At 39.8% G+C, this 25,505-nt stretch overlaps 1 protein-coding gene across 3 annotated transcripts in view; it reads left to right on the top strand.

Moving 5' to 3' along the window:
* The window catches only part of Odad2 (outer dynein arm docking complex subunit 2), a 151,988-nt gene that overhangs the window by 53,427 nt on the left and 73,056 nt on the right, over window positions 1–25,505 (top strand). For all 3 annotated transcript variants that reach the window (XM_059263752.1, XM_059263753.1, XM_059263754.1), the window contains 6 exons: window positions 222–368; window positions 744–953; window positions 3,354–3,596; window positions 4,293–4,403; window positions 6,252–6,406; window positions 8,785–9,027. In XM_059263752.1, the coding sequence (XP_059119735.1) occupies window positions 222–368; window positions 744–953; window positions 3,354–3,596; window positions 4,293–4,403; window positions 6,252–6,406; window positions 8,785–9,027 (1,109 nt within the window). The remainder of the gene's footprint in view (window positions 1–221; window positions 369–743; window positions 954–3,353; window positions 3,597–4,292; window positions 4,404–6,251; window positions 6,407–8,784; window positions 9,028–25,505) is intronic.

Below are 25,505 nucleotides of genomic sequence, written 5' to 3'. Positions count from 1 at the left end.
CTGTAAATGTTGGCGCTTAATTGGAATAACATTTTATGATGCTCTGTACAGCTTTTTCATGCTTTGGCTCACCATAATTCATTTAACAAATTATAACCCACTCAGAGAACTTTTAAAAATTTTATGTGCTGTGTATGGGGAGACACATTTCCTAGCTTGTGGATTCGCCTGTATGGGAATGTGGCTTTATTTAACCTTTCTACGGCATTGCATCTTCCTAGGGGGGAAATCAGACAGCCACGGTGATTGCCTTGTGTTCCATGAAGGATTTCAACTTAGCTCAAGAGACCTGTCAGCTGGCAATTAGAGATGTTGGAGGGCTTGAAGTCTTAATAAATCTACTTGATACAGATGAAGTCAAATGCAAGGTAAGGACTTTGTCACAATGGTTGAAAAGCCCGGGGTCCTCTCACAGCTCTCTTGGAAGCTCTGGGTGTCTAGCACATCTTTTGGTCTCATTTGTCATGACTATGATTGTTGATGATCTGTTAGCTGCATTTTCTTTTCATTCTCATTTTCTTCTTTCTCTTCCTATTGGCTGCTTGTGCTTTTGGAGTGAAAAATGTCTGTTTACATAAATGAAGAAAAATATAGAGGATGTGTGTAACCTCCAGGGATGGAAACTATTTCTTAAAATCCTTAATTGAGGAAGGTTTTTAGGTAGACCTAGACCTTTTAAAAAGAAGCACTGGGTATATATCAAACCCTCATTCGTCTGCCACTTTCTCCCCCCGCCCCCACAGATTGGTTCATTAAAAATCCTGAAGGAAATCAGTTATAATCCTCAAATCAGACGTAATATTGTTGACCTTGGGGGCTTACCAATTATGGTTAATATACTTGATTCTCCACACAAGAGTCTCAAGTGTTTGGCAGCTGAGACCATAGCAAACGTTGCCAAGTTCAAGAGAGCCCGGCGGGCAGTAAGGCAGCATGGAGGCATCACCAAGCTGGTGAGTACCACCACTACCATCTTCGAATACTAACAGACACCTACACAGCCCTACCTGATGCTCTGGGTGTTTAGTCACCATGATGTGTGGCCTGGGAGTCTTTTTTTTTTTTTTTTTTTGGATAATATGTCTTTAAGAATGATGACCATGTATTTATATTAGCAAGGGCCATAAAAGAATGCTCAATCTCAATTTTCAAATAAATAGAGAATTTAAAAATATTGTCACTTGTCAGGATCCACTGCAAAATCAGAGATAATAGGAAGTGGAAATACCAATGCAGCATCGTAGCTCAGTGGAGAGACGCCTTCTATCTGTGAGACTCTAGGCTTAATTCCTAGGGTGATGGAGAGATGTGACAGAGGAAGAAGTGGGGTAGGGAGAAGAGGAGGCATGATACAGGGAAGGAGAAGAGAAGGAGAAATGATGAGGCTTGTGGTAGGAGATAAGCTTGGTAGTTTGGAGTCTAATAAGATAATGACTCTCATTTTAATGTGATTTGAAATAGCAGCCAAATTAGGAACAGGAATGGTCTGTACTGGATGGCTGAGTTGGGTTGAGAATGTGTGTGCAGGGTAAAGAGCAGAAATAAATGTACATCTCCAACCATGCGTACACCACAATTGAGTAGTGGTAAGTGACAGACAGGGAGAACACAGGTATCTAAGGTACTGCGTGCATGTTAGATGTTCAGCTGAAGCCAGCCAGTCCTGGGAATGGTGGAGAAATAAAGGAAGGTTGGGCAGTCAGTTTTAGAAGGGGAAAGTCAGGAAAGGCTGGAGGGAGATGCTGCTTGATGGCCTGTGGGGGTGTTTGGTAGACAGACACACCAGGAGAGGCACTATAGGAAGACGAAGCCAAGGCTGACATGGAAATTTTCAAAGTTGCTTCCGGTTTCATATGGCCAGATCCATGGTAGGAGGGCTGGAGTAGAGACGGAGACAGAGGGTGTGCGTCTCACTACAGAGCCTTATCCAAGGAGTGGGCGGAGTTAAGTAGTGTGGACTTAGAGGGATCATGAGGATGACAGACGGACACTGCAGGGCTCTTCTGCCCTGTGCACAACCCACCATCTTAGAATTCTCTCTGTGTGTGATCGCCTCTTGTGGTTCACAGGTGAAAGCAGTGGCCATATTCCTTGACTTCCCCTGCCCGTACTCCACTGTCCTTTGACACCTAGCTAAATAAACCAAGAATTTGGAATTGAAATTGAGACCCTGCTTAGGATTGGGTGTTCCCTTCTAAATTTGGCATTGGTGGTTTTGACTATGTGGTGAATAATCATGGGGTTTGGTCAACAGAGCATGAAGAAAGAGTAGATGTGTAAATAGTGATTTCTGCCTTACCAGATAAAGACTGTGAGCCCGAAGAATGACAGGTGGCAGCATCTGGGAAGGCCTGGCTTTAATTCCTTCCCAGGGCACCCTGACCTGTGGCTGTGTCCCTTTAGTAAATTGATTTCCCTTAATGTCTTTGGTGACTTTGGTCATTACAAAGAGAAAAAGAGGACCCTGGCAATTTAGTTTAATGGGTTCAGTTAGCATGTGTACAAAGCTGTGTCCTCCCCTTGTGGTTCTGAGAGGTATAAGCCATCCAACTAGCTTTGAAAAGTCTTAATGGCTTTGGAGAGCTTGGGTTTCTGACATACTGGCAGTGATAATGTGGGTTATGATAGTATTATTACTGTTGTTGCTTGTAAAGAGGTTTTGCCCTACAGTCTAGGCTAGCCCTAAATGTATTAGCCCAGATTGATCTTGTATTCACAATCCTGCCTCTGACCCCTGAGTGCTGAGATCATAGGTATGTATATACCACTATGCCTGATTTACAAATAATTTTATTATAAATACTGGAGCTGTACTAAGAAAATGCTATCTTGGTACTTTCTCAAAGGAAGAAAACATAAGAGCCCCCTGATCCAGAAGGAGGTGGTACGGAATGTTTTGTTTCTTTGTTTCTATTGTTTATAGTTTAGTCTAAACATATTATTTAAAATAGTTTTACTTTTGACAGAGTTAATCTTGGTAACTACCCAGTAGCTACCGAAGGATAGATTCTCTTTTATTTGAAAGACTCCTGTGTTTGGGCTAGTGGGATGGTTCAATGGGTCAAGCCACTTGCTCTTAAGCCTGGCCACCTGAGTTCAATCTTTAGGATCCACATTATGGAAGCAAAGAAGTGATTCCTGCAAGTTGTCCATTGACCTGCATACATGTGCATTGGTATGCACATATCCATATAGGAGCACACATTCATATGGGTACACACATGCACATATATGTACACACACACACACACACACACACACACACATGCATACACACACAAACACTTAAACACACTCAAGTAGTAAAAAATAGAAAAGATGGCTGTGTTCATTATATACATCTATTCTTGTAGGTTGCTCTATTGGACTGTGGACAGAATTCAGTAGAACTGACTCAGCCGAGCCTGTATGAAACCAGAGATGTGGAAGTGGCTCGCTGTGGGGCCCTGGCGCTCTGGAGCTGTAGTAAGAGTCACTCAAACAAAGAAGCCATCCGTAAAGCTGGGGGCATCCCCTTGTTGGCTCGGCTACTGAAGACATCTCATGAAGACATGCTCATTCCAGTGGTGGGGACGTTGCAAGAATGTGCATCAGAGGTGCCCAAGTCATTCTGCTTTTTCCATTTGTCTTTCTTCCCCTCCTCCTTTTCTTCATTCCTTGCTCTCCATGTGCGTGCACATGGTTATGAGTGTGTGCATGTGTGTGGGTGCACATGCCTCTGTGTGCACAATAGGCTAGAGTCTGATGGTAAGTGTTACTGAATCGCTCTCCACTTTAATTCCTGAGGAAATGTTTCTTACTGAATCCAAAGCTCACCGGTTTGGCTTGTCTAGCCAGCTAGCTTGCCCTGGGGATCCCCTGTCTCCATCTCCTGATCCCCGAGATTACAGGCAGGCCTCAGTGCCCACCTGGCTTTTAAGTGGGCACTGGTGACTGACACTCTGTGCCCATGCTTGTGTGCTGAGCGTCACTCACTGAGCCATCACCCCAGCCCACTTTTTCTTTCTTTAGTTAAGAAAACAATCTAAAGTTTGACATGAAAGTTAAATCATCCTCCCCAAATGTCAGCTTTTTTTTTAAGAGAAAGAAAACCAAACTAATAGTACACTAACTAAATAGTACAGGACTTATGACATTTATTTTTCAATGTTGGACAGTTCTTCTATCATTGAACTGATATGGAAAGCTTGGACTTTGGTGTCTGATGAATTTGTTCAGCGTGGTCACTCATAAATGTAAATAATTATAGTCACATTTTACACACATAAATATTTATATTTTTATATTTCTAGGAAAACTACCGAGCTGCCATCAAGGCAGAGAGGATCATCGAAAACCTCGTGAAGAACCTGAATAGTGAGAATGAGCAGCTGCAGGAGCATTGTGCCATGGCCATCTACCAGGTGGGGCTGCCTCTACAGAGGCCTTTCTCACTCTTCTAGTTAGAGGCAATGGTTCTAAACACATGGTCTCTTCCTCTGGGGAGCTGTGGTATTTATGCACTGTGTCTCAAATACCTGACAGAAACAAGAGAGGAAGAACTGTTCTGGGCTCGTGGTCTCAGACACCATGGTAAAATAGTTAGTGTAGGGCAGCCAGTTCACAGTGGCAGGGGAAGTGATAGAAGCCATTCTCTTCAACGTAGACCAACAAGCGGAGAGAGAGAGAGAAAAAAGAGAGTGAAGAGAGAAGAGACAGGAAGTGTGTTACACTTCCCAAATGCTGGCAGTGACCTACTTCTTCCGGCTGATCTCTACCTCCTAAAGGGTCCCCCGCTTCCTCTCAAACTAGTGCCACATATAGGGGAGGGCAGAGTGTGGATTTCAGAGCCAAATCTTAAAGTCAACACTTGGGAATCTGCAATGTAGCAAGTACCCCAGGGGTCTTCATGAGCTTATGGGGGTGAGAACCACTGTGCCATGATGATATGTACTCAAACATGCGTCAATGTGTCAATTAATCTAATTATTTACATTCCATAAGATATACATATCTTTCTCACTATCTCCTAAAATAATTTACTTAGGGTAAAATAGCTCATTAGTATATGACCCTATATTGCTTTATACAGTTTCTATTCAAAGACATTTACATTGGGAAAATTTTCTTCTACCAAGGTCAGACAATAAATGTGCATGTATGCTCTCAGTGTGTATGTGGGTATCATGTATATACATTTTTTGGTTTCGAGTTTATTTATTTTGATCTCCACTAATTTTGTATGGGTTGTCTCCTAATATACCAGAGCACAAATTAGAATCATCGGGGGTGGGGGTGGCCTTAAAAAATGAATGTCTGGCTGGTTATGGCCATACCAGCTTCTCCCTGATCAGAGTGGACTCCTAGAAGAATGCACTTAAGGTGAGCATGGTAGGGTGGACTGCAAATGGAGGCAGAGACAGGAGTCCTTTCTGCTAGGGATTATCTTCACTTTCTAAGGCTTCTGTAGCTAACCACAAGCTGCATGGCATCAAAAGACTTGTTTTCTGGAGTCTGGAAGTGTGTGGTCAAGGTGTCCCCAAGGTAGTTTCTTCAGAGACCTCAGTCTGTGGCTTGTAGTTGACTGTTTTGTCCTAGTGTCTTCATGCCATGTCTGTCTGTCTGTGCTGTAACAGCTCTTAGAGAAAAGAAGCCATCTTTTAGATGTTCATCACAATGATTCCATCTCCCCTGGATTTCCTTTTTAAAACTTGTCCCCACACACAGACATATTCTGAGGCACTGGGAGTTAGATCTTCAAATTATGAATTTTGAAGGAGTATAGTTGAACTCATAATGCACATGTACATGCGTGTATGTGTGTGTGCATATGTGTGTGTGTGCATGTGTGTGTGTGTGTGTGTGTGAGAGAGAGAGAGAGAGAGAGAGAGAGAGAGAGAGAGAGAGAGAGAGAGAGAGAGAGAGAGAGGGAGAGAGAGAGAGGAGAGAATCACCACTGAAACACAGTTGAAATCACAGGAGAAGGCTGATCCCAGGCAATCAGGATTCCAGGATTCTCTGGTCCAGTTGCCATTTGAGCTCCCGACCTTCCTCAGCTCTCTCCCACTATCTATGTCCCAGGCTTCCTAATTCTTTACTCTGACATACAAGATCCTGGAAATCCCAGGGAGTTTCCTGCAACTCTGATGCACATTGTTATGTAACAGAAGTAACTTGTATTGGAGAATTCACATAGATGAACCTCACTGGCCATCACTGGGTGCTTGAGATGCCTTGATCTCTAACAACCTCTGGTTTGACTTTTTGTGCAGTGTGCTGAAGATGAGGAAACCCGAGACCTGGTTAGGCTGCATGGAGGACTTAAACCTTTGGCCAGTCTACTCAATAATACAGGCAATAAAGAACGATTAGCTGCTGTCACTGGGGCAATCTGGAAATGCTCCATCAGCAAAGAGAATGTGATTAAGTAAGTAAGGCATCTAATATTCTGTAATAAATGTAATCAAGTGATGCTTTAAGTTGGCTCTGTAATCAATAATATGCATCCTGGATTAAGGGGTAGAATTCAAAGATTATAATGAATAAAAGGCCCATCCTCATCCTACTACCTAGCAATTTTATGTGTATCAGGGGCTGACATGCTATTTCTGTGTACGTATGTCTTTGTGAATGTATGTACATATGTATGTGCAAGTGTATACATATGTCTGAGACCAGAAGAAGGTTTTGGGTATCTTTGTTTATCACCCTTACCCGTTCCTTTGAGACAGGGCCTCTCCCTGAGTCTGGGGTTGGGTTTTTTTTTTTTTTTCAGCTGGACTGGAAGCCAGTAATCCCTACTTGGAGCTATGACTACTGGTGGGCAGCACTCACTCAACTTGTTAGTGTGTACTTGTATCCAAACTCTGGACTGTACAGTGAGCATTGCTAATTGCAAAACCATCTTCCTTCCATATCTTCCATTTTTAAAAGAAAAATGGGTCAGCTGAATGGCACCTAGCTACTTTTAGAGTAGTTACTTTCAATTAGGGTTTCATTTTTATTTTAATTATTTATAAGAGTTTGGGGTGTTGGGGATCAAACCCAAGGCCTTGTCCTTGGTAACCAGGCACTCCACCATTGAGCCACATTCTTGGCCCTTATATTTCTATATTTTTTAAAACAAATTACAGAATACTTGTACATTTTTATTTATTTTCATTTTTAAACTTTTCTCTGTGTCTATTTAGAATTCACACTCCCTGTGAATATTCTGAGGAAACTCTTTTTTTTCTCTATTTGGTATTTTCTTTAAGAAATTTGCATGTCATAACAGAAAATCAGCTTGCTTGATAGTATATCATTAAATTAACAGACTAAAAATAACCCCCATTAATGCAAACTCTATTAATGGCAGCAATAAAAATTCATCCATATCTTGATACATAAATGCTGATGAAATTTATTAGAAAGAATAAAGAATGTTCTATATAGAAATAAGGAAATCAAATGTATGCTTTTATACATGCTTCATTCGATTTAAGTACGTACTGCAAAAGATCACAGTAAAATTATATGAAGATAGATGCTAAAACTTACCTGTAATTTATACTGAAGTGACCCAAGAAGTCCAATTAAAATGTTTTATTTGATAGTTATACATGCATATAATGTTTAGATCAAATAACTCACCCCTGATTCCTCCTTTCTGCTCCTCTTCTCCCCCCACTTCATGTGTTCTTTTTATTTTTTTAATACCCACTGAATCCATTTAGTGATGCCTGGGTATAAGACCATCTACAAAGTATGAGTAGCTTCTCAGAGCCACATCCCTGAAGAGGACTGACTCTTCTCCCCCAGTAGCCATCAATTACCAATAGCTCCTCACATTGGGTTGGGACTTCATGAGCCCATCCCCTGTCCATGAGGGTATTTTGACTGCTTGATTGTATCCGATTCTTGTGCATGAAGTCCCAGGCCATGTGAGTTCACATATACAACTGTCTTGTTATGTCCGGCAAATACTGTTAAACAATGAACATCTCATCCTGGTTCTTACAGTGTTTCTGGCCCCTCTTCTGTGATGATGCATGAGACTTAAGGGGAAATGATTTAGAGCTGAGTACTCCACAGTAATTTAATGTGTTCTCATTGACTTCCTCTTTAAAACCCTGTGGACATCTTGTCTTGTTCCTGATCTTAGTGGAAGTGTTTTGAGCTTTTCTCTGTTTTACATGCTGTTGGCTACCATTATTGTTTGTATCATGTTTAGATACATCCTTTGTAGTCCTAGATCTTCCAGGACTTTTATCATGAAGGGATGTGGGCCTTTTCTGCATCTGATGAGATGATCACATTTCTGTCCTTGGGTCTGTGTAGTGGATTGCAATCACTGGTTTCTGGAGGTCAGAGCAGATCACATTTACAATCCAAGTTGCAGTAGGCTCTTTGCTCATTTTGAAATACAATGACACTATGTATATGTCAAAAAGGAAAATATATAATGTAGTTCATTTCTAGTACATGTTTAATATGGTTTGTTCATGTAAATCAATCTTTATGAGTGGAAAAAAACTTAGAATGGATTCACAGATGCTAAGATTTAGATGTGACCATAGCTGTTTCAGAGGCTATCCAGTGTCATGATCCAGAACATGGGTAGGTAGCAGTGGCCAGCCATCGGATAATGAAGGTGAAATGGGGTCTACTGTTTGTCGTGTGGGTTGAATGAGCAGTGAAAATACAATAATGAGAATATATGGCTAAATTAATAAAAACAACAATTATTTAGTATGACGGTTATTTTTCTGAGTATCTTTTCTGCCAACTTTGGACTATAAACAGCCTTCTTTCTCTGACCTTAAGGTTTCGAGAATACAAAGCCATTGAGACACTGGTGGGACTTTTAACTGATCAGCCTGAAGAAGTCCTCGTGAATGTGGTTGGGGCCTTAGGAGAATGCTGTCAAGAACATGAAAACCGGGTCATCGTCCGGAGGTGTGGTGGCATCCAACCTCTTGTGAACCTCCTGGTTGGAATAAACCAAGCACTTCTCGTGAATGTCACAAAAGCTGTGGGTGCATGTGCAGTAGAACCAGAAAGTATGGTGTAAGTGGCCCTGGAGACAGGGAGATTTTTAACTTCAAGTGTATGGGGAATGTTTGAATGGTCACCAAAAGATCCGTTTCATCACTTAAAATTTATGGGTACATATGATGAACACTGTGTTACCACATGAATACATCATGACTTATCTAACCAGAATATTACCTTAAAAGAGAAGTGGGGCTGAGCTGGGCACTGGAGGCAGGAGAATTTCCAAAAGCCAATAATTTCCTGTGTGGAAAACGTGCAATCAACAAAACTTTTCTCTGCCTTTTGTAGAATGATTATCTTTCCATCTAATAGTCTGAGCAACATCTCATAGTATATTTCTCATTTCTAGTCAATTCAGAAAACGTTTTTGCATCACCTGCAAAGTGACAAAGGAAATAACAAGGATTTTAAGTGGTGACCTTAATACTCAAATAAATATTGTGTATTAAAGAAAGATAAGATTTAAATGTCAATGGAAAATATTTGGGGAAAACATTTGGTATTGAACATATATGGACTTTTTCTTTGTTGTTATAACTATAGTGTAATAGCAATTTACATGGTGTATGTGTTTTATCTAGTATTATATGAAATCTAGAGGTGATATGATGTATACACCACTGTATAAAAAGACTTGAGCATAATTGGATGTCTGTGGGAGATCCTGGAACCAAGCTCCAGTAGATACCAGAGGACAGCTGTATCTTTCTTCATATATACATATCTCTATCTACTAACCTACCTATATCCATCCCTTATGTATGTATTTATTTATGCATCTACCTACCTGCCTATGAGAGAAAGGTATATTTTAAGGGGTTGGTTCCTGTAATTGTGGAAGCTTGGTGAGTTCAAAATCCAATAGAGGTTGGCTTGCAGACTGGAGATTCAGGCTAGCACTGTGTTGGCTGAATTCTTTCTGTCCAGACAAGGTCAGGTGATAGCCACAGGTGTGTTGAAGGGTAATCTGCTGTTTTCAGGCTGCCACCTCAAGTATTAATCTCATGCAAAATATCTTTTATAGAAATATGTTACATAAGGCTTGCCAAATACATGGGCAATGAGACCCAATCAACTTGACACAAATTTTAGCATCACAAGCTCATTTCTTGTCAGTTTGACACCAATATGCATGTCTGTAAGCCATATTTAAGCTATAGGTAAAGAGAATAAGGAGGTTTTGCTTTTGTCCTTGGGCATCCATGAGCAACTGAAAATGTATTCATCATTTCTACAGAGTTCCTTGGTGGTTTTTTGTTCTTCTCCTTGATATCCCTGAACTTAATCACTATGTAAAGTGAACAGTATTTAAATACAATGATATAAAATTAGCAAATCTAATGTTATAAAATGAAAGGGACAAAGGAAGGGGGAGGTAATATATAACCCTCCATAAAACATTCATAACAAAATAAGGAAGAAATCTTCATGACAGTTGTAGTCATCATTGTTACTGGTCACATGATCATACCTCGTACTATAGGCTTCCTCTGCTATCCTTAGCCAATACATTATTGGGGTCTGGTTCTTTATCTGTTCACTAACTCAAATTTCCAATCCTAAAGGGTCTTGAGCCTTAGTGGTTGCTTTAATTACTTTCTATTGCCATAGTTAGACACCATGACGAAGGCAATGTATAGAGGAAAGAGTTTATCTGAGGCTTATAGTTTTAGAGGGTGCGTTCATGACCATCATGACAGGGAGCACAGCAGCAGGCAGGCAGGCATGGTACTAAGGCAATATCTGAGAGTTTATACCCCTATCTGTCACCATGAGGCAGAGACCGAGAGTTATTTGGGAATGGCATGGATTTTTGAAACCTCAAAGCCCACACCTAGTGACACACCTCCTCCAACAAGACCACACCTCCTAATCCTTCCCAAACAGTTCCACCAAATAGGGACCAAGCATTCAAATATATGAGCCTATAGAGGCTATTTTCATCCAAACCACCACAGTAGTTTTGGCTGGATTGAGTTGCTGCAGTTTTCCATTGGTTTAAACCACATATTATGGCAGCACTGAGCTGAGTCAGGGCATGTCCTGTATTTCAGACATATTATTCCTTCTCTCTCTAGTCTCAGCCTAATGGCTCCTTGGTAGTCAGTGTTAATCATGGTATGGTCACTTCCTGCCTTACATCGTCAGTAGATGGATTCAGAAGTCCTTTGGTGATAATTATTTCTTGGTGAATATACAGGATTTTATTTACACAGATTAGAGCTTGTTCCAATGCACCTTTTCCTTGATGATTCTAACAAGCCATGTCTGGTTCAGTACTTCCACTGTGCACCATCAAAATTCTCTTGATATTTTAAGTAGATGTAGGTATTGACTTTTCAGTCAAATCCATTGAAGAAAAGGTCAGGAAAATTAGCTTCATTCTCTTCTTATTCTGATTTTTGGAGACTCTAAGTTTGGAAACATCAAAATGGAAGTAAAAAAAAAAGCTTCAGTGACCTTATTGATTGAGTTCTAAAGGAAAACAAGTAAAGCGAAAGCTGAAGATGTTGAAATGTCAATAAATGTGACAATGAGTCAATGTACAAAACTCTCTGTGGATGTTAAAGAAAGGGTTGACTTATGGTATGGGCTACATTAAAAACTACAAAAGAGTAAAACCTAAAAACAAAACAGATTTTCCCAAACAAAGAAATCACTGAAGCTACAAATCTGAAACCTTGAGCCATATCTACCAAAGGTTGTGAATTATTGACTTGGAGGTAGATTTCTACAGCTGCCATGTCTCTTCAGACTCCTCCCCAAATAAAGCCTGTGCTTGTCCAGGGCACAGATAGCATTAGTTTTTATAGAATGCAGATTAGGGAAGTGAATAGCATCAGAAGAAGTGTAGAACTCCCTGCCAGGTACCCAGTTTGGTATTATAAAGCATTAGGAGAAATGGAGTCATGAGAGTCATGTGGCAAATCATTGATACTGTTCTCAGCAGTGTTTAGCCCAAGGAGCCTTTGGGAATGCTGCATGGAAAGGATGTGGAGACAGTGATTGTCACATTGCAGCAGAAGGAAGCTCTAACCAGTGGTTCTCAGCCTGTGGGTCTCAACCTCTTTAGGGGTCAAATGACCCTTTCACAGGGTCACATCAGGTATCCTGCATATCAGATATTTACATTATGATTCATAACAGTAGCAAAATTGCAGTTATGAAGTAATAACTTTATGCCTGGGGGTCACTGCAACATGAGAAGCTATATTAAAGGCTCACAGCAGTAGGAAAGTTGAGAACCACTGCTAAACTTTAGAGACTCGGAGATCAGATTGACTGTTTGAATCTTCAGAACTGGGTAGAGATGTGTTCCCTAGACAAGCAGGAAGGGATAGTTTGTGGAGTTATGTGAAGGGACTATCACAATGGCTAGTAGATAAATTCAGATAAATAAGTTTTCTACAGCCACAGAATTCAAGAAGTTTTGTAAGAAGAATTTAATAAGGCACCATAAACCATTTTAAGAAGCAGGAGGTTACAGAATAAAAAGAGGACGGGCCTGGGGAGATAGATGGCTTCGTGGGTGAAGTGTTGCTGTAGAAGTGTGAACATCCGTGTTTGCATCCCCAGCACATGCTAAAAGGCTAGGATTGGTGGTGTGTGCCTGTAATCTCAGCACTGAGAGGTAGAGACAAGAGGGTGCTGGAGTCTCATTGGCCAGTCAGCCTAGCCAATCGGTGAGCTCATTTCAGGAAAGGACTTCGTCTCAAAAAATAAGGTGGAGAATGGTAGAGGAAGATACCCAGCATCCACCTCTGGCCTCTTCATGTGCACACCGCTGTGGTACATGGGTGTGTGTACTATGAGGATGCAAGTTTATTCCAGAACATACAATTTAAAGAAGCTTAGTACAGTGGCACGGGCTTGTAGTCCCAGAGCTGGGGATGTGGAGACAGGTGAACCCTGCTCTCTGGCAGGCTAGCCTAGACTACTTGGTGAGATCCAGGCCAATACAAAAGCCTGTCTCAATAAAAGGTTGTCAGTATTGGAGGAACAACACCTAAAACTGGCTTCTCACCTCCACATGCATGAGCACATGTGAACATGCCCCATGTATACACATAAAAAAGAACAAAAATAACCGGAAGTGGCATGGGAAACAGCTCAGGTGATAAAGCACTTGCCCAGAAAGCCTGAGGAGCTGAGCTTCAGGCCCAGAATCTACATAAAAAGCCAGGTGTGGTGGAACATACTTGAAATCTCAGCCATGGGGAAAGACAGGCAGATCCTGTCCATCCAGCAAGTACCCAGCAACTAAGAGGCCCCATCTCAATAAATAAAGTAGATGGAGTCCTGAAGAACAACATTTGAGGTTGACCTATGGCCTCCAAACACACGTGAACACCTGTAGGTAAGCATACTTGTGACACACACACAAAATAGAGAAAATTATTGAACCTAAACTCTTGGCTACAAAGAAAATGCAATAAATGTGACTGAGACTAGTCAGGAATGTGCAATCTACACAATGGAAGAAAGAACAAGCGTGAGAGCAGAATGCAAGGAGATCTAACATACGATTATATTCAAGTTGGAACATGCTGGAACATGGTCTTGGGCTGGGAAGATGGATCCATGGCTATATTCCTGATGTGCAAGCAGGAGCATCTGAGTTCTGATCCTCGGAACCATGTAACACAAAGCTGAGAGAGGCATTGTGCCCCTGGATCCCCAGTGCTGGGAGGGCAGAGACAGGAACTCCCAGGGGCTCCCTGGCCAGCCCTAGTAGTCGATGATGAGCTTCTCTCCAGGCTTTAAAGATAAGCCTTTCCTTTTCTTAAGTCCCCATCAGGTTTAAATCCCCCTGTGTTGTATTGTTTCTGGCTAATGCGCTTCCTCTCATCTTGAGACCCATTGTGACCCTGAGGCTCTTTCTCCTGATAAATTGTACCTTCTGAAGGGAACTACTCACCACCTTCCTTTCTGGATCCCACCTCTGCTGCTCTGTTATCCGTCCTTTTATTATAGTCAATGACACTGACGTGTAAATGAGCAATTATAATTCTGTTCTTTCAGTACCATGTCAAGTTTGGATTTTGTTTTAAAGTCACCTGAGAGCCACTGAATGTTTCTAAGCTGAATAGAGACCAAACATCTTAGAGGATCACTGCAAGGCAGAAATGAGGGCAACTTATTCTAAGCCTGTGAAATAGGAAGTAATGGGGAACAGAGAAACTGACAGGTTCGAGAGCTGTGAAATATGAGGAGACAACCGGATATGACTTGTAATGGAGAGGGGAAGTTAAGGCAGTAATCAAAGGGTTCCACTCCTGGATGCGGGGAATACAGCTAGCGAACAAGGGAACCTGAACTTCACAGGGGGAAACATTTGTTGACTATACATGGAAGCCTAATCCACCCCCAGGCTTAGGGAAGCCACTCGGCAGGCACAGACAACCTAATACATGATGTTGAGTTCAGCAGCAGTTCTGTAGACATCCAGGTTCCTGGGGCTCCAAGTGGCCAGGGCAGCTAGTCACCTGATGTTCATGTCTAAAGCTAAGCTGGGTATGTAGGATAGCATGACTTAGTAACTGAGTTGTGTGTGTCATGTGAAAGACTATAAGGAGTAATAACAGGGAAAGGCAAAGCAAACCTGGTTGTGAAGGAAAAATATAGTGGACAAAAGGTGAGAAGGGATAAACCAAGAGTAGGGATGGAAACTAGAAGAGGTACTGGCAGATGGAAACAAAGAAAGAGCATGTAAAGGGAAGGAATTGATCAGAAGTGTGTCTGAATTGCTTTTCTTGTGCAACTTTCTGTGTATGCTCTGGTTTTCCCACAAGTGTTTTTATAAATACACTAAGGCAATTTTTAGAAGACAATATTTTAAGTTTGGTAAGAATCCAAACAATATTACTCTTGGCATCATATTTCACACATGGATATTATTGCTAGAATTTTTTTTGATTTATTGCTTCTTTGAGCTATAAGTTGAATGTGAGGAAATGGTAAACATGTCTATTCTGTGTTGATTGCCCATAATTCATGGGTTAGGAACTCGTTTTGATGAACAGCAGCTGTATGTGCTAGTGATTCATGGCTGTGGCTTAACCTTGGGTCACATAACTGTCTAAACATGTATGCTCTCAGCATAGTTTCACTAACTGTAACAGACTGTATGAACAGCTCTCAGTGAGATGAGAGATGTCATCTTCATAATAACCATCCCCTTACTGATTCATGTGACTTCATGAAATTCTGATTTCGGAAAACTCCATTGACTTTTTTCAGGAAGCTGTTGTGATGGTAACCATGTAAGTTGCTTCATATTGATTAGATGTCTCCTTGAGATGTGTAAAATAGTACAATAGGTATTAAGTCTTTGAATAAACAGATTTGTTTATGCTGAATATTCCATTCTTATTTATTTTTATCTTTCTTTTTGTGCATATGATGTGTGTGCACATTTGTGTGTACAAATATCAGTGTGAGCATACAACAGCATGCATATGGAAGCCGAAAGACAGCCTTAGCAAATTTGACACATCCTTAGGTGTCAGTCATTTTTTCAAGCAGGATCTCTCACTGGCCTGGAGATCGACATGTAGAGTAGCCTAGCTAGACAGAAAGAATCATGCATCTGATTGTTTGTACCCCCAACATTGTAATTATGAGCATGCACCACCACACCCAACTTTTGTTTTCTTGATATGGGCTCTGGGGATCAAACTCAGGTCCTCCTTCTTACAAGGGAAACATTTTTTATGATAGTATTATTTACTTAGATACCGTGACCAAGGCTACTTATAAAAGAAAACATTTATTAGGACTCACAGTTCCACCATGATCATTACAGTGGAGAGCAGAGCAGCAGGCAGTCGGCATGGTGTTGGAGCAGTAGCTGAGAGCTTACATCCTGATCCACAGGCACTGAGGTCAAGAAAGCTAACTGGGAATGGCTCCAGGCTTTTGAAACCTCAAAATCTGCCACTCAGTGACACGCCGCCTCCAACAAGGCCACACCTCCTCATCCTTCTCAAACAGTTCCATCAACTGGGGACCAAATATTCAAACATAGGAGCCTATAGGGGCCATTCTTGTTCAAACCACCACACTGATTGAACCATTTCCCCAGCCTTTGATGGCTTCTTAATGAACTAATAAAAGATGAACTTTTGTGACATATGTATAAGGATGTAAGTGTCTAAATATTAGAGTTTTAAGGTCTATTCTTCAGAGCTACTGTGGCTTAGGTCTTCTCATTAGTTTTTGTGCATTTGATCTCTACAACTGAAACTGGAGATGGCTTGACAAACTGTTAGCCATGTGTTTCTGTCTGTTTTCTTACATAACTTGTAGTTTTGGCTTCTTAAAGGCAGAGCTATATTATTTGGTACGTAAATTTTTCTAGTTGTTGTAAGTTGTGACTTTTAATATTCCAGTTGCTGTTCTTGCTCATGTTCAATGTATTTGGGGTTGTTTTCTGCTTTGCCATGATATCAAGATGCTATCCCTGCTCTCCTAACTGCTTGTTTGCCTGTTACATCTTAGATGAGCCTTTTTCTTAATACATTTTATTGGTCTTTTGTATAAAGTATGTACATGGATATTGTCTGGTGAGTTGAACTAAATAAACATTTAGTTTAATAAGTGAATTAAGCCATTCACAAATGTTTATCGATGTGACTAAAATGTCTGGGCTGAATAAATGTCATACTTGTAAATTCATTGTATTCTGTAGAATTTGCTATGGTTCTTTATCAGGTTTACAGTCTTTGCTCTTTTGTTGTTATTTAGGATGGTTTATGTTTTCGTTCTAATGGTTAATATTATACCTACAAATTTTTATGATGCTCTTATTCTGTGTAAATGGCATTTTTGCTCTCTGTCATTTTTTCTTTCTCACTGGACTTTGAGCTCACTGTTTTTCTAGACTGGCTGGCCATGGAATCTACCTGCCTTCACTCCCCATGTGTGGGGTTACAGACATGCACCACCTATGTCTGACTTTCATGTGAACCCGAGGGATCTGAATTCAGGTCCTCATGCTTGTGCAGTAAACATTTGAGCAACTGAGCCATCTCCCCTGGCCCTACTGGCTCTTTATTTATTTTATTATTTATTCACAGCTCTCATCTAAGTAGTAACCAGTAGGTTTGCTCTAATTCTCTTTTCCTTCTCCCATGATTTAATCATATGATACTTAAAGCTTACTGTTCAGACATTATTATTCCAATCTGGGCCCCAACTTTTCTGTAAACTTAGGTCAATGATTACTTGTGTGTGTACATACTATATGATAATGAATCTGTGCACACAATACATACTGACCACTGAGTTCTTGCTGAAATTCTGCTCATTTTTTAATTATTTAGTGCCTTCCAGGAGAGTCATGAAAGATGACTACTGGTAGCTTAGGGTACAGAAGTTGCTATGGGTTAGCACTGGATTTTAACGCATGCTCGGATGTTAGCCTGATTAGCTGTAATGTCTTTGACTCCCACTCCCTTTCACTAAATTTAATTATGCTACCTGCCCCTTATTGCCTTGCCAGAGGCCCGGGACACCTGTTGCTGGATAGTATCCCCTAGGCATGACATGGAAAATGAGCTCACGAAATCTCAGCAATATGGTTGCCTGAACAAGACTAGCCTAATGATAACACCAGGTGACATGCTAACCTGGACATGGTCACACCCTTAGATGAAAAGTTACAGGAGGTCAATGGCTGCTGACAGGGAGAATTAGTTTCCTCTAGGGATAAGCTCCCACATAGAATATCTAATCCCAAGCAATCAATCTTGGACACATGTACATATGAACAATGATAGACTCACTAGGTCATATATGCATTAATGCATATATATGTAACAATAATAAATAAAGACAAGACCGTGAATTTGAGAGGAGAGACATGGGAGTAGTTTGGAAGAAGGAAAGGGAAGGGGTGAAATAAATATAGTGTTGACAGATGATGTTCTCAAGAAAAATACTGAGAGACCTTTGTTATGTATGATTATATACAATTTTTAAAAATTAATCTAAATTAGTCTAACCGGGCAGTGGTGGTGCATGCCTTTAATCCCAGCACTTGGGAGGCAGAGGCAGGTGGATCTCTGTGAGTTTAAGGCCAGCCTGGTCTACAGAGCGAGATCCAGGACAGGCACCAAAACTACACAGAGAAACCCTGTCTCAAAAAAAAAAAAAAAAAAAAAGGTTAATACTCCTCTAATGTTTTCTTTGTAAATTATTTTGTCTCTTTGGGGTCTCAAAGGTCCTTTTTGTAAACAGATAGTAACTTCTTGTACACAGCATATACATGCATACTCTTGTGAGCCTCATTATGTTTTTGCTGTGTGAGTATTGGGCTTGACAGCTCTGGTGTGAGTGTTGGTTGGCTTGAAATACAGATCATCCAGAAAAGGCAAAATAGAGGATTTATTTTTTCTTTTAATACAGAAACAACTTTCAAATACACAAGTTGTCAGAGCCCCCTCCCAAGAAACTTCAAGAGAGAAAGGGGTTTCGCTTTCCTTTTTTTCCTTTCTGGAAGAAAAGGAGATTATAAATTCACATCCTCATCATCTTTTCAGTCCCTAATGTTTCATACAAAATGCCTGGCATCCGTGATGCACAATGTGCTGAAATCCTAATGTTCTGAATTTCCTGTTGTATCAAAATAACCTCAACATTTAAAGGTCAGCTCTCAAGCATAAGCATGTGCTGTAAAAGAGTTAAATGTCATGTTCTTTAGAAGGGATCAGGGTGAAGTCTGCCATCCCCAGGATTCTAAGAAATCTTGCCCAGCGTTTACCTAACTGGCACACAAATTTCCCACAGTTTATCCCATGTTTTCCTCCCACACATAGTAAAATGAATGTTTGTTGAGCCGACTGTCACAGGGCCCAGCATCATGTGATCAGGCAGTGAAAGCCTCTTTATCCAGCACACACAAGGATAGAATTAAAGCTACCATGGGATGGAGAACTCTAAATTTCCTATGTTTTGTGGTTCAAATATAATTATGCTGCATTTATACGGCTTTAAAAGATTTTTTGCATTGGGTTTATTTGTTCTTTTTAAAGGGAAAAAAGTCCAGCTACGCTCATGTGTACACAGAAGAGACTTAATCCCTCTGTGGCTTCTCAGATATACTTGTTGCTGTAAAACCAGGGTCTGTGAGCTTTTAGGGTCTACAAAACATGAAGTCTATGGCTTACTTGCTTTTAACCTTAACATTTTTATTTTGCATTTTCTTCCTTTTTCATTTGCATATTTTTAAAGGCATATAGATTAAAGTTAAACAAAAAAATATAAGTCATTAACTCTTCCAATGTTTCTTTTATTTTAGTGTATGTTGTATTGCCTGAATTCATGTCTGTGCACCACGTGTGAGCCTGATGCACAAAGAGGATAGAAGAGGATATCAGATCCCTTAGAACTGTGGTTATAGTAACCTGCCATGTAGGTGCTGGGAATTGAACCCAGGTCCTTTGGAAGAGCAGCCAGTCTCTTAACCACTGAGCAACCTCTCCATCCCAAATTTCATTTTCTTAAAAAAAAATAGTTATTTTATTTGTTTTTAATTTGTGTGTGTGTATGTGTGTGTGCATGTGTGTGCAAGCATGCACACGTATGTCTACAGAAGCCAGAAGTGGGCTTCAGATTCCTATGGATCTGGAGTCACAGGCAGTTGTGAGCCACCAGATGTGGGTGTTGGGAATTTAACTCAGGTCCTCTAGAAGAGAAACAAGCACTCTCAACTGCTGAGTCATTTCTAATGCCCCTCAAATTTCCTTCTCAAACAACTGCTAGGCACTTTCGACTTGAGAACTGAGAGGGTGTTACTTTTCCACATAAAATGCAGTCAGTTGTGTTAATGTGTGTAGGTCAGTGGCTGCATAAGTGGATGACTCTCTCCTCTTCCTTAGGTGAAAGAACACATGTGTACACAGTAAAATGAAAGTACACAGTAAAATGTATGACTGTTCTGCATGTATACCTGCATGCCAGAGAGGGCATCAGATCCTGTTATAGATGGTTGTGAGACACTGTGTTTGCTGGGAATTGAACTTGGGACCTCTAGAAGAACAGCCAGTGTTCTTAACTGCCGAACCATCTCTCCGGCCCAGCAGTAAGTTCATAAGCTGTGAAGTATGATACATACAAAGAGAAGTGCTCCATGCAGGTGAACACATTAGTAAATTACTGGGAAGCAAAGCAAACCATTAGAACACTGTTGTGACTCTCCGCTGACTCTATCACAGCCTGCCCCAGGAACTAGCCAGACCTCATCTGTGGCCCCCGTCTTTCTTGCCCTTCTGGCTGTTGGTGTCTTCTGTCCTCATGAAAGCAGCTCTATAGACTGACATTGTTTCTGTTCCAAGCACGTGTGAGAGGAAGCCTATGGTGTGTGCTGGTTTTGTCTGGTTTTTCTTGTTCCAAAGTGATAGGTTGTTTTATGCTTAATTATTCATTTTGATGAGTTTTAACAGCTGTGCACATTCACCAAGCCCCCAGCCAAAAGTGGGTACAGAACAACTCCTTCACCCCCAAGGGTTTACTGCTGATATTTTTAAATTAGTTGTTACGTGGACCTAATAAGCCCCTGTTTGATTTCTGGCTGTTTGTACATTCACAGTGTGGCGTTCCGTTGTGGAGTAGACATTTAATTGTTAGAAAATTGTTGTGGAATTTTCCACTCCCACCAGTGTCAAGCACTTAGTATTGTCAGGTTTCTTTTAAATTCGTCTAAGAGGATGAAATGGTATGCTATTTGTAGAGTTTATTTTATTTTCTGATAATGATACCAAGTAACTTTCTTGTTATCCACATGTAAATGCTTTTTGTGGTTTTTCATGTTAATTTGAGCAAGTCCTTTATGTATTCTGGATACAAATCTATCACTACATGTATATGTCATTCAGCACTCAGACTGCCGTTTAAATAGAAATCTGTAATTTAATGCAGTTGAATTTATCTTTTTTTTAATTTTATGGCTAGTGAATTTTGTAATTTAGAAATGAGCTGGTAGTTTGTTTGTTTGTTTTTTTAAAGTGGAAAAGGCCAAAGTTAATTTTTCATACAACATCCAGTTGTCCCAGTATCATTGGTTGAAACTGACTTGGTGTCTTGGTTGTGATGTAACTGGTTAGGAAGAAAAGTCTCAAGAAGCTGTGCCCTAATTTCCTGGCATTCAGTTGGCTGGTATTTCATGTTTTCCTCACTTAGGTTCTATTCTCTTGGGATATTTCTGTCAGGTTTTAGACATTATGATACTTAAACAAGTAGAGAAAGGATGTTCCCCTTCCCCCACTGACTTCGTGTGTGTGTGTGTGTGTGTGTGTGTGTGTGTGTGTGTATGCCTGTGCCTCACTGTTTCGACAACTATAGCTTTATCATAAATAGTATTGGCCTTTCAACTTTTTGAGACGCTTTGGGCTGCACTTAGGATTCCTAGATAAAACTTTGAATCACTTTATCTAATTTTTATAAAGCTGTACAATTTTAATAACTATTGTTAGGAATATCAATTAATTTGGGGAAATGCATTTTTTTTGTTTAAATTTTTGAAACCAGAACATGTTCTGACTCATAGTTGAAATCCTCAAGATGAACTGGATGCAGGAGCAGCCTCCCTCATGGGTTTGGCTGCTGATCTTTGGAAGAACCCACGTCTGAATCTGTGACAGACCACATTTAGGTGCCTCATTTGCCCAGCAGTGTTTGGTCTTTCAGCCTTGGCACTCAGTCAGACTTTCTGTTGTGCTTGGTAAGGCTGCTACTTTTGCCACAGGTCAACTTCTGAAGGTGGTGGCCTCAAAGCCACAGCTGGGGCACAACACGTGTCTCCCATTGTGATGTCTTTCAGATGATTAGGTTCCCGTCGTCTACTGCTGCTGCCCAGGGCCAAAGAGTTCAGAACTGAAGGCACTTCCACTACTTCATTGAGACTGTGAATGTGGTGTTTAGTATCTCCATTCATCTAGATGTTTAATTTATCATTGCAATGTTTTATAGCCATTAATGTAGAAAATAATGTAGAAAATGTGTGTTTTAATACTTTTCTAAGTATCTGTTTATGTTAGTATAAGGAGTAATCATTTTAAAATCTTTTTCCAGTAGTTGTAAGCTGTTGTGTGTGCATTCAGATATCTTAGCATATCTTCATGTGTTTCAGGGAGATTGCTTATTATTGTTTCTGGTCATTTTTGTCTTCATATTAAATCATGTTATCTGCAAATAATGACAATCTCCTTCCTACCCCTCACCAGTATGCATGCCTTTCTTAACCTCACCAACACATTTGCCTTTAATTTATTTTTCTTGTCTTATCAAATAGTCAATTTTCTAGGAAGTGAGGGCAAGCCTTTCTCAGCTGTTACTGAACCTGGAGAAAACATGAAAATTTTTACGTTTTTGTGTTTTGTAGCCTTCCTTTATAATACTCAAATTTCCGTATCAGTCTATTGTCAGTTTTTCTTTGTAAATCACAATAAATTTTCAATTCAGCAAAATAGTTTTTCTACCTTTACTGAGATGGTCAGATCATTTTTATTTTGCTATTAATTGATTAATTTTGCAAAGTTGAGCCAATCTTCTCTTCTTTAGATAAAATTATGCTGTCTTAGTCACTTTTCTATTGCTGTGATAAAAGACCACATATCAATAACTAATAAAAACAAGTTCTCTATAGGCTTGACTACAACCTTATGGAGGCATTTTCTCAATTGAGATCCTCTCATCTCAAATGACTCTAGCTTGTGTCAAGTTGACAAAAATTCAGCCTGCACACACACTGACCACGTAGGGTAGTATTCTTTTCACATTATCTTGCATCCAATTTGATGGTATTTTGTATTTTGTATTTACACACAGGTACATTGTTTCATTTTATTTTCTTATAATATTTTTGTCAAGTTTTTTGTTTCAGCATTATGTAGACTTTATAAAAACATTGAGAAAATGATTTCCTCCTTATTCCCTGATAGAATTTGTGTACAATTATTTACTACTTAAATATTTTATACAATTGACTAGTAAAACCATCTGGACTCGAGTCTTCTTTATTGAATGGGCTTGAGTGTTTGATTTTGTAAATTATGAATGATATTAGATGTGGTACAGTTTAGGTTTTCTACTTTCCCTTGAGTCAGTTTTGGTAACTTCTGTTTCTAAAGAAATACATTAATCCTATTTGTTCAATTTAGTAGCATAAATTGCTCGTATCACCCTCCCTTCCCTTCCATTATGTGGAAGGCTCATGACCCACTTAACTTTTTCTTTGGATTTTAAGAATTTCATTTACAACATATTGTGATGACATTTACCTCTGGGATCTCTTCTCCTTTCCATATAAACCCAACTGGACTCCAGTGGCGAAGCTAGTAAACAAAATGACAACCCCTCTTTATTCAGTTATTGACCATCAATGATAACTCCCCAGGACAGGTAGGGCTTCATGGGTACCTCTTCTACTCATGATGCAAAGTTGGATGCCTAAATCTCATGCAGGTATCTACAGCTGCTTTCTGTCCTTGATTGCAACTGTCATGTCATATCTGGATGAGAATGATTCATGACACTTCTCCCCACCCTCTGGCTTTTAAGTTGTTTCCATCCCTTCTTCTGTGATGTTCCCTGAGTCTAATGCATATGTGTACACATGTGCGTGGGTGTGTCTGCTTGGTTTAGATGTGCCATTTGATGCTGAGTACTTAACAGTCACTTACACTCAGCACTTTGGACAGACAGGAGTGGCTTCATTATCTGTCATCCTCTGGGGAGGGGGGGAAGGCTTTCCTGCTCCAGGCTGTGTGGGTCTATGAGTATAAGCATAAGCATTTAGAAGACTGTTTGACAAGATGTCCATTGAGAGAAACAATAGTATGTTCTCCCTTGGACCCATGACCTCTCCATCAATAAGCTTTCAACTAGGCTTATGCCATCAAATGTGTATTCTGTCCTGTGGAGCAGGTCACAGATCACAAAGTGGTTGGTTATTCACCAAATGGCTATACCACTATGGCACCGGTGGGCATATCTATCCTGGAAAGGACCCAGTTTTAAAAATAAACTGTGAATTCTATGTGATTGCTATGTTTTTATGCTATTTTACCAAACAAAGACAAATAGGTGACAGAATCACATGGTGCCAAACACAACCTAAGATGTTTGTTCTCTGGCTCTTTACAGAATAAATTTGGCAACACTTATCCTGCTTCAGTAGTTTAATGGTATTCATCTTTGACTTTGTCAATTGTTTTATGTTTTTGTCCACTCTTTATTAATTTTCCCTTAATTTTTACTATTTATTGTATTTAGTCTGTGTTTCATTTTTGCTGCCCTTTCTAGCTCTTTAAGGTAAAAGCTACATTGTGACATCAATTCTTTTCTTTCATAATTGTTTCAAGTTTTGAATTTTCCTCTAAGTGCTATTTTAGCCTCATTTGAAAGTTCAAGTTCTGTTTTAATTTTCATCTAATTGAAAATATTTACCATCATTTTCTATGTAAAATCCTTAAGGTTTCAGAAAGTATATGGACATATAATGATTTTAAATGTTTATGGGGTATAGTATGATAATATAACAATATATAGTGATGAAGTCAGGATAATTATTTTTAATTTTTTTTAGGTTTATTTTCTTTTTTATGAATGAAAGTTTTGCCTGGATGTATGTCTATGAACCACATGGGTGCCTGGTGCATGTGGAGTTCAGAAGAGAGTGTTAGATCCCTTGAAACTGGAGTTACAAATGGTACTGAGCTGCTATGTGGGTGCTGGGAATCAAAACCAGGTCCTCTGCAAGAGGAACAAGTGCTCTTAATCATAAGAGTCATCAGCTGATGGAGACTACATTGATTTCGTATTTAACCACTATACACAGTGCTATAATAAGCACAGCTCTGCACTTATCTCTTTGATCTCTCTGATGCCTCCATTTGGTTATTATTATTTATTTTTTTGCCTATAGACATTAACAACTGTTGCTTAATTTCTAAAACTTTCAGTGTTTTCCATATGCCATGTTGTTATCAATTTCTGCTTAATACAATAAGGGCAGAAAACACATTTTCTGTGATTTCAGTTTTTTCCTTTTTTAGCTATAGTTCCCAGGTCTAATTTTGTAAATATACACTTACACTATGGAAACTATATATTCTGCTGTAGTTTTATATGTCATTTATGAAATGCTGATTATAGTTGGGATGTAGCTGGGTAATAGAGCACTTGCGTAGCATAGGCAAGACCCTGAGGTCTTATATAAAACAACAAAAATAAATGTCAAATCATCCAGATTAAATGTATTTTTCAGTCTATATTTCTATTGTTTACAATTTTTCTTGTGCTGGGAAGTGGTGGCACATGCCTTTAATCTCAGCACTTGGAAGGCAGAGGCAGGTGGATCTCTGTGACTTTAAGGCCAGCCTGGTCTACAGAGTGAGTTCCAGGACAGCCAGAGTTAACACAGAGAAACCCTGTCTCAAAAACAAAAACAACAAAGTTTTTTTTAAACAAACTCCTGAAAAAGGATTTGT

This window comes from Peromyscus eremicus, chromosome 5, assembly GCF_949786415.1.
Source record: "Peromyscus eremicus chromosome 5, PerEre_H2_v1, whole genome shotgun sequence".
Lineage (NCBI taxonomy): Eukaryota > Metazoa > Chordata > Mammalia > Rodentia > Cricetidae > Peromyscus > Peromyscus eremicus.
The sequence above is the reverse complement of the archived record's forward strand: the minus strand, read 5'-3'. Positions and strand labels throughout refer to the sequence as shown.